This window comes from Larimichthys crocea, chromosome VII (assembly GCF_000972845.2).
Source record: "Larimichthys crocea isolate SSNF chromosome VII, L_crocea_2.0, whole genome shotgun sequence".
NCBI classification, from domain to species: domain Eukaryota; kingdom Metazoa; phylum Chordata; class Actinopteri; family Sciaenidae; genus Larimichthys; species Larimichthys crocea.
Window position 1 is genome coordinate 21,785,980 of NC_040017.1, and position 9,615 is coordinate 21,795,594.

The following is a 9,615-nucleotide window of genomic DNA, read 5'->3' on the forward strand; positions in this document are numbered from 1 at the left end:
AGGCTTGTGCTTTTCCTGCTGTTACATGACGAAACATCTTCTGTGAGAAAGGCGCACAGTCCAAGTGTCTCGATAACAACATCAATATTAATTCAATTTGCCATTAGCAGATATAAATCTTTTCTGAAAAGTGCCCTAAAAGCTTCCAAGGAAATGAAATTGTGTGATTATTTGTTCAAGCCTGCGACTTTACATGTACATAATATCATTTATTTGCCATGTGCAAGTCTTACTAACAGACTGTATACACATATAAATATATGTAATTTAATGAATTATTCCAACAATACATTTAATTTAATATCTTTGATTAGATGTGCAGACATATCTGCACTGTGTTTAAGTTTATTTATATTCATATATAGTTCACTGAGGATTAGGGTCAATGGAGCATATTTAATTAAAACTCAGTGTGCTTTACATTAAAATATTATTAGATTGATTCTAATTGATGCAACTGAGTCATGGGCAGGCATTTATAAGCTGATGATAATTACTTTTTGAAGTAAAACGGGTCAACTTCCTCTGATTTATTTAAATTTCTCACCCATAGTTCTCTCTTTTAACTCCTACTCACCCTTCAAGATGCTGCAGCGGCGATAAATCACTTTTATTGCAGCTTCCTCATCCAAACTGTACAAACGCACAACTCTATTAGCCGCCCACGTGCCAGCTTATCATACTCCAAGTTCCACCAAGTTCTTTGTCCTGTGAATTTATGCTGTATACAAGTTAAATGTGTTTTTATTTTATACGTGTAAATAAATTCCTTCAGCTGGGCTGTGTGATTTAAATGAGCTTTGTGAACTTGAAAATATGAGACTAAACATAAGATAAATGAATTCACCTTCAATATTATGAGCGACTGAAAGACTGTACTGTAGTGCGTGCACCTCCTTCCTGAGAAAAACATTAGATTTTATGTAAATGAACATTTTGCACAACTTTAATTAAAATAATCTGTATAAAAGGCAGCACAGAAAATTATGTTTAAAGGCAGACATCACCTGATCTGGACTGAAAATAATGTTGCATTTTTTGAAAGACTGACCCAAAACACACCAAAATTTTCACAACTTATAATAATCTTTGCTAACTTTTCCAGCAGTGGCTCTGGGTATTGCAGGCCATGAGTTTACCGTGTGTTGCATTTTGAATAAAAAGCCCCGTGTCATCAGTATTACCGAGATGTGCGCAGCGCTTTAACAGTTTTGTATTTTCAGCAGATTCCCTAAAACACAAAACTCATCCTCTGTGATTGGTTGTGGCTCAGCACGCTCCATTGTTCCATCAGGCCGTTTGTTCGCTCGGTTTCCTACGCACAAACAAAACTTTCCTGCCACACTGGGCAATATTGGGCTCCTCTGTGCTTTGACAAGCTGAAATATTGGAAATCTCTGACTTTTTCTGCAGGATAAAAGATAAAGGTAGGTCATTCATATGAAAAAAAACAATGTTTGGAATAGTTAATGTGTACCTGTGTAATATATTGTATTTAAAACAGATGAAAAGCTCTTTGTTTATTGCTCAAATTGAATTTCTCAACATAAAAAATCTATTTAAGTAGCCTGAAAATGGGCATAAGACACACTTTTCATGTCTGTGAATCAATTTGCATCATTTTATACACTTTTCTCATGGTTCAACAGTGCATGTTTGGTGTCTTTGGAAACCTCGTAGTCTTAATAGAAATTTCAAATCAATTTATTCGGGTTTGAACAATGCTTGTCAGCACAACATGTGTTTTTAAAGATGGACCCACCTCTCAGTCTGGCAGTGTTAAGAGGTTAATGACTTGTCAGGCTGTGCTGCCCAGCTTGTAGTGTCACTGTCTAACAGGTGACGTTTCTATAGTCAGATCTGTTTAGCTCCAGTATAACATTAGTGGCATCCTGCTGAATGCATTCAGATATTGTTTTATTCATATCCAGTCTCTCCCTGTGCTCTGTAACAGGAAGTACCTGCTATAATTGGTAGTGGGGCCAGGTGTGACAAGGGAGACCCTGACCTGCTCTGTTTTCTGTGTGTGTGTGTGTCAGTCAGTGTTTTTTGGCAGGATGTACAGCTTCATGGGAGGTGGGTTGTTCTGTGCCGGAATCGGGAACATACTCCTCATTGTCTCCACGGCAACTGACTACTGGATGCAGTACCGTCACTCCAGCAATTACATGCACCAGGGCCTGTGGCGGTACTGTGTGCCGGGGAAATGCATGACACACACAGACAGCATCGGTAAGACTTGCTGGGTGTCTTCCACTGCGTGTGCACAGGCGGATCCTCATTTATATTTATCAGTCTGCTGACAATCAGTCCGTGAACTCGCCACTAACCCTGATCAGCACTGGGGTTACTTCCCTCTGGAGCTTTGTCAGGGTAAAATATGGACTGGAGTGTGAAGAAGATGGAAATTATTGTTATTGTTACCTTTCAAAAAGAGGTGCTGTATTAGGAGATGTCTGCACAGAAGTACACTGGTTATATATACTAGTCACATAGTCATACTTGAGGGCAAAATGTTTCTTTTTTTAGTCACCTCTACTGACTTTAATTGACAAAATCAGGTGTAAATCCCTTGCCAGACACTAGACGGCAGTCCAGAGCTGAAGAAAAGCAACAATAACTGTGGAAATGTAACATACAGACACTATAAATGACATGAGATGGGTGCATAACATAGAAAAAGACTTCATTTAGTAAAGTCTGATCTCTCAGGTCCCAGACTTGCCTCCTCTCACCCACAGCTTACTGGGATGCCACCCGGGCCTTCATGATTCTTTCCCTGCTGGCTTGTTTCTTTGGCATTGTGATCGGTGTCATGGCCTTCATCCGCTACTCCTCCTTTGATGGGTTTGATAAGACATTTGCAGCCGGCATCCTCTTCTTCATCTCCTGTGAGCTCCTCAGCCGTACATACACACAAATCTCTCTGATGTGGATTCATCGATTAAAAGTAATGACTTCCTCTCCTGTGCAGGCTTCTTTGTGCTGCTGGCCATGGCTGTGTACACCGGAGTGACAGTGAACTATTATGGTAAACGCTATGGCAGCTGGCGTTTCTCCTGGTCATATATAATGGGCTGGGTGGCAGTGGTGCTCATGTTCTTCTCAGGTATGCATCCTGACATATCAACAAAAGCCAACACGCAGACTTGCCTCATTCTCATGTTCATAATCTTATTATTCTCTTCAAGGTATCTTCTACATGTGTGCCTACCGGATGCACGAATGCCCAAGAAACTCTAACTCACGCTGACCTGCCAAAGACGTAAACAGACACATCAGCACCGGTTCATGAAGAATGGCCAAGAGGAGCCAATCAACACTCCTGTGAACTTTCCAATTACTTCCTAAATATTCGAAATTGAGCAAAATAAATGAGAAAAAAAAGGTTGTTGTCTCTATTGTCTATATTAATAAGACTTACAGTACAGAAGAGGTCTGTGATTCTGTTGAAGAAGAAGAAAAAGATTCATATTTTCAGATGATTATACAGTAATGAAAACAATACTGTCTGTCATATTCTCTAAATAAAGCCCCTAACTGTTTGATTTCTTGGTGAACTACTAACAGCACAAACCTGAACTCAATATCATACAATACACTAAAAAGTGCTTAATATTTGGACAGGATCTGTGATAATCAAAGTAATGGAACGATGAGTTCAACCTCAAAAAAACTTTTATTTGGTGTCATTTGGCAAAGTGCTGAGCAATATGAACCATTACAGCCCCAGAAAGAAGAACACGTCATGGTAATACAAGTGAATGAAACACAAAAGACCGCCAACAAGAAAAGCCACAGTGACGTGTCGCCTCAAGCCTGGTGTATAAAAATGATGAAAACAATCCCAAAACAGTCATGACTAATGGTTAATGGTTATGGTCTGTGATATTATGATTGTGATCACCCCTCACGCCAACCTCAAAAGAGAAAAGAGAACAAGTTCATGCAGGTCTGGTCTAATTTAGTCGACCTCCTCGATGGTGGGGCCGGAAGACGCTCCTCCTCCGGGAGCACCACCAGCTCCGGGGAAGCCGCCTGGCATCCCTCCAGGAGCTCCACCAGCACTTTGGTACAGCTTGGTCATGATGGGGTTACAAATCTTCTCCAACTCCTTCTGCTGGTGCTCAAACTCGTCTTTTTCTGCAGACTGAGAAAAGAGAGAATGACAAGTGTGAATCTGATGTCTGTCTGACAACATTAACATCCTGAAAAGTAACTATCCTTCTCCTTCATACCTGATTTCTATCCAGCCAGCTGATGATCTCGTTACACTTGTCCACAATCTTCTTTTTGTCCTCGTCGCTGATCTTGTCCTTCAGCTTCTCGTCCTCCACAGTGGACTTCATATTGAAGGCGTAAGACTCAAGAGCATTCTTGGCAGTCACCTTGTCTCTCTGCACGTCATCCTCAGCCTTATACCTCTCTGCTTCCTGGACCATACGCTCAATGTCCTCCTTGCTCAAGCGACCTGATGGGTCAAATGAACACAAGCCTAAGTACGTCTTTCACTTCAAAATTAAGATACAGTGTTAAAAGTTCTCCTTCAAGGTTACCTTTGTCGTTGGTAATCGTGATCTTGTTCTCTTTCCCGGTGCTCTTGTCGACTGCAGAAACATTCATGATGCCGTTGGCGTCGATATCAAAGGTCACCTCAATCTGAGGAACGCCGCGTGGAGCAGGAGGGATCCCAACCAGCTCAAACTTCCCCAAAAGGTTGTTGTCTTTGGTCATAGCTCTTTCACCCTCAAACACCTGTGAATATAACATCAGATCAGCCCATTAGTGAAGATTTATTTTAAACTGTGCTAAAATAATAAAGTGTTGTTTTCAACAATGGTTGTCATACCTGAATGAGCACACCGGGCTGGTTGTCTGAGTAGGTGGTGAAAGTCTGGGTTTGCTTGGTGGGGATAGTGGTGTTCCTCTTGATGAGAACAGTCATGACTCCTCCAGCAGTCTCGATACCCAGAGACAAGGGGGTCACATCCAGCAGGAGGAGGTCCTGCACATTCTCTGATTTGTCGCCTGACAGGATGGCTGCCTGCACAGCTGTAGAACAAATAGTTGGTAATTGAGATTTTACATTTTGTATCTAGAGTTGTCAGGATTTTTCTATCTATGCACATGAAGTGGTTATACCTGCACCGTAGGCCACTGCTTCGTCTGGGTTTATGCTCTTATTGAGGTCCTTTCCATTGAAAAAGTCCTGCAGCAGCTTCTGGATCTTGGGAATTCGAGTTGAACCTCCCACCAGGACAATGTCATGGATTTGGGCCTTGTCCATCTTGGCGTCGCGGAGGGACTTTTCCACAGGCTCCAGGGTTCCACGGAACAGGTCTGCGTTCAGCTCCTCGAAGCGGGCCCTGGTGATTGAGGTGTAGAAATCAACTCCTTCGTACAGAGAATCGATTTCAATGCTGGCCTGAGTGCTGGACGACAAGGTGCGCTTGGCCCTCTCGCATGCCGTGCGCAGGCGACGCACCGCCCTCTTGTTGTCGCTGATGTCTTTCTTGAACTTGCGTTTGAACTCTGAGATGAAGTGGTTGACCATGCGGTTATCAAAGTCTTCTCCACCCAAGTGTGTGTCGCCTGCTGTGGACTTGACCTCAAAGATGCCATCTTCAATAGTCAAGATGGAGACGTCAAAGGTGCCGCCACCCAGGTCAAAGATGAGGACGTTTCTTTCAGATCCGACCTGTATTTGAAAGTGATTTAATTCACATACAGCAGGACAAATGGAAAACTTCCTGAGACTACAAAACCTTAAAGCTAAAAACTACATCTTGTAGCCTAATGAAGTATTCTACCTTTTTGTCAAGGCCATAAGCAATAGCAGCAGCAGTTGGTTCATTGATGATACGCAGCACATTCAGCCCAGAAATGGTCCCTGCATCTTTGGTAGCCTGGCGCTGAGAGTCATTGAAGTAGGCAGGCACGGTCACTACAGCATTTGTTACAGTCTGCAAGAAAAATATGGTGACAAGGCAAAGCAGTTAATGACATTTTCAACGATGAATTTATAGTTTTTTTAATCACATTTAGTTAAACTGGAGCTCACAAATCCTGAGTCTAAAGTGTTTAAAACTCCAAAATACTGTAGAAACACTTCAAAAATACACTTTTGTGATGTGTATATGTAAAAGCACCTTCCCGAGGTACGCCTCTGCAATCTCCTTCATTTTAATCAAGACCATGGAGGAGATCTCTTCAGGGTAGAAGGTCTTGGTCTCGCCCTTGTACTCCACTTTTACTTTTGGGCGTGAGGCATCATTAATGACTGTAAATGGCCAGTGCTTCATGTCCGACTGGACAACACTGTCATCAAACCGACGTCCGATGAGACGCTTTGCATCTGAAAGACAATAAAAGTTACAATAAATAACCAGAAACACCAAAGTTAACTGATCACGCTTGTCTAGAAAAATGTTTCATACCGAATACTGTGTTGTTGGGGTTCAAGGCCACCTGATTCTTGGCTGCATCCCCAATCAGCCTCTCGGTGTCGGTGAAGGCAACATAACTGGGTGTGGTCCTGTTTCCCTGATCATTGGCAATGATTTCAACTTTGCCGTGCTGAAACACTCCTACACAGGAATAGGTAGTGCCCAGATCAATGCCGACAGCTGGTCCCTTAGACATGGTTCCTGAGAATAAGAGAACGATCAGTTGTTCATCATATATTGGCACTAAACTGACAGATGAAAGGTGTATGACGGATGAGTAATTTAAGCCTTCTCTAAGCCCTGCAGGTGGTGACCGTGATGTACATTTATAGTACGGGGTAATGAGGCTATTATCAGAGACTGAGCACTCAAACACAAGTGGAAACAAACTCAGCGAAGTCCACAGCACCTGTTTTCAAGACTCCCACGTTTGACAGCTTGGCAACGGTGACCTTTATTATGGCAACAACAGACAACAGGGAGGAGAGAGGCTTTTTCTAAGAAACAGGAAGCGTAATTCATTTTATTATCATAAATCTGAAACGCTGAGCCGTTTAACTGTTTAAAAGCTGCTCAACAAAAAGATTTTTTAGGCTGTTTCATCATTTTCCAAGAAAAATATGTCAGCTTTGTCTGATTCACACAGTTTTTTTGTCTAAAAACTTAAAATATTAAAGATTAAGACCAAACTTTTTTTGTCTAAAAACTTAAAATATTAAAGATTAAGACCAAACAAGAAACTAGATTATGCAAACCTGGGCTTTGATTAAATATCATTTATATTGAATACAGTTTTTATTGAATGAAACAGTATTTTAGCTGTAAAATAAGATGATAAAATGAAGATTTGTTCAGCAATGAACTTATGGATGACTCAGTGAGCAGTAACTTCTTGAAATAGACCCCATGTTTGCTGTTGCTACAGTAGCAGACCATCAATATACTGTAATGGTAGCCTAATGTTAAGACACAGGGGTGGTCATTATATCTAACCAGCGGCTCTCATACGAGGGGGGCAGGCGGAGAGACAGAGAGCATAAAGCAAAAAGCAAATTAGAGTTTAACCAACTTAACCAGCAACTATTTTGAAAAAAATAAATGAATGTTAGTCTGAACTGTTATTTAAAAAAATAAAAATAAAAAAGATGTAAAGGAGAAGAAGGAAGCATCAATTTGGGCTCTGACACCCTGTTATAAGCTAATTTTTAACTATTCTCAAGCAAAAAATAAAGTCAAAATGTGATAAAACTAGTGAGAAACATTCAAATTCATGTCCTAGACAGGGTTAATACAATCCAAACTGTTGTTACTACAGCAGTAAACCCTGACAGTGTTAATAATCATCAAAAGTGATGTAGTTTAGAGGGTAAAATGAGGTGATTATGGTTATATATAGTGATGTGTCAGTTGCGGACGAGTCGGTTCAAAGAGCCAAAATTTAGTTGTATTGGTATTGTCGCATTCATTAGGGAGGTTTCAGAAAGTTACAAGGGACTGTAAGCACAATGAAAATTGGCTACAGCAATTTATTGATATTAGAAAAATGTAATTTTTTACTTTTGAATGCTTCAGTACAAAGGCTGTATTGAATATATACATAATATATGCATACAAATCAAAAGTCAAATCAACTAAATTTGGCTAAATTATGAAAGGCATGAGTGGTAAATAAGAGTCAAATGATCTGACTCCCTAAAAAAAAACGGACTTCCCATCAGTATAGAGCATACTGTGCTCCATTGTGAGCTGTAGCTGTCAGCAGCAGCAGCCCCAGTGCAGCAGGAGGGCGTGTCACATCATGCTTTCCTGGAGGAGGAGGAGAGGCTGAGAACTTTCTGGACTGTTCCTTCCACTTCCTGATAAAACTTGCACACTATTTACAAGTATGTCATACCCCGCCCTGCAGATAAGCATCACTTATAATGACCAAAATCCTCCAAAAAAAAAAAAGAAAAAAAAGTGCAAGCTGCTTGTGCAAAAGAAAGCAGCGTGCGTGCTTGTAGCTGCATCATCTCCAACCTGTTGTTCTTTATCTAACTTTAATATTAAAACAAATGTGACGCAGTTTAAACCCTTACATGCACAAATGCACGAACAGCAAGTTCTCCAACAGGAAAAAGTTACGACAAAGAAATCATCCACCTCGCTATACTCACCTGCGTTATATTCAGAGTAAGTCGTTTAACTTATCGTTAAAGTGGCTCGTTTTTTTTTTTTGTTTTTTTTTGGTTTCAACACTGCTGCCTGGCTTCACCCTGAGTGACTCTCTCGGCCCGACGGGTCCCCGTTGATCCCCGCTGTCAGGAGTGTGGAGGGAGGCTGCAGCCGCACCTCATTCCCAGCGAGAAGGCTCTAGAATGCAGGAGGAGCGGCGCTGACCAATCAGCTGCCGCCAAACAATAAATGGGCCAATTAAAATTACATCTTGCTTATTGCCTCAACAGTTGCTACCAAGATTTTGGCATAAATTACCATATAAGTGGTTGATTACTGTGGCGGACTAAGTATTTAAGTACTTGGTAATTATGCTACAAAATACTCAAATACAACCAAATAACCTGCATTAAAATGTGAATGTACATCGCAGATAGATAGATAGATAGATAGATAGATAGATAGATAGATAGATAGATTTGTTTATTTATTGATCCAGTAGCAGCATGCAAACATACATTAAACATACATTAGATACATACAAAACCTACAACACAGTAACCGTACGTTAAAATTGACCTGAGATAGATTTAAAACAAAACATAACATAACCAATGCTTTTGATTTTCTTATATTTTTTCTTTTAGAGTAAATGAATATTTTTACCCAGAAAATATTAATAATTGACAGATTATTACAAGTATGTCATACCCTATGACAGATTATTACAAATATCCTAATAATTCTTATTTTTTGCAGCTCTTCTTCTTCTTCAGCATCACTGTAGAAAAAGAAGATATACTCCCCACGAACGGGGAAATTCTTTTTACACTCTATTTATTTTACATGCATTTTAACCCAGATACACACACATGCAGTACACGGCATAGACATGCAATTTTTGGAGAGAGATGGTGAGGTGATGGGGGGATCGGTGCCTTGCTCAAGGGCACCTCGGCAGTGGTGCATGGACCAAATATGGCTGGAACCAGCCACCCTCCGGTTCCCAAGCCAA

General features: G+C 40.7%; 2 protein-coding genes across 4 annotated transcripts; one reads left to right on the top strand and one right to left on the bottom strand.

Moving 5' to 3' along the window:
- Positions 1-1,346: 1,346 nt before the first annotated feature.
- On the top strand, positions 1,347-3,402 carry lim2.3 (lens intrinsic membrane protein 2.3). Of its 3 annotated transcripts, XM_010743330.3 has the most exons (5): positions 1,347-1,427; positions 2,040-2,232; positions 2,742-2,891; positions 2,975-3,109; positions 3,192-3,402. In XM_010743330.3, the coding sequence occupies exons 2-5, from the start codon at positions 2,058-2,060 to the stop codon at positions 3,251-3,253; spliced, it is 522 nt and encodes a 173-aa protein (XP_010741632.1). In that variant the 5' UTR covers positions 1,347-1,427; positions 2,040-2,057; the 3' UTR covers positions 3,254-3,402. The 3 variants fall into 3 exon arrangements, with proteins under 3 accessions (XP_010741632.1, XP_027136536.1, XP_027136537.1); XM_027280735.1 differs by having other exon boundaries at positions 2,975-3,402; XM_027280736.1 differs by lacking the exon at positions 1,347-1,427 and having other exon boundaries at positions 1,952-2,232; positions 2,975-3,402.
- A 258-nt stretch (positions 3,403-3,660) lies between these two features.
- hspa8b (heat shock protein family A (Hsp70) member 8b) lies at positions 3,661-8,806 on the bottom strand. The gene is made up of 9 exons (XM_027280589.1): positions 8,603-8,806; positions 6,438-6,647; positions 6,150-6,355; positions 5,811-5,963; positions 5,143-5,698; positions 4,850-5,052; positions 4,557-4,755; positions 4,239-4,471; positions 3,661-4,150 (listed from the first exon to the last, which is right to left on the bottom strand). Exons 2-9 carry the CDS (start codon positions 6,640-6,642, stop codon positions 3,965-3,967), a joined length of 1,941 nt encoding a protein of 646 aa, XP_027136390.1. The 5' UTR covers positions 6,643-6,647; positions 8,603-8,806; the 3' UTR covers positions 3,661-3,964.
- Between the last annotated feature and the right edge of the window lie 809 nt (positions 8,807-9,615).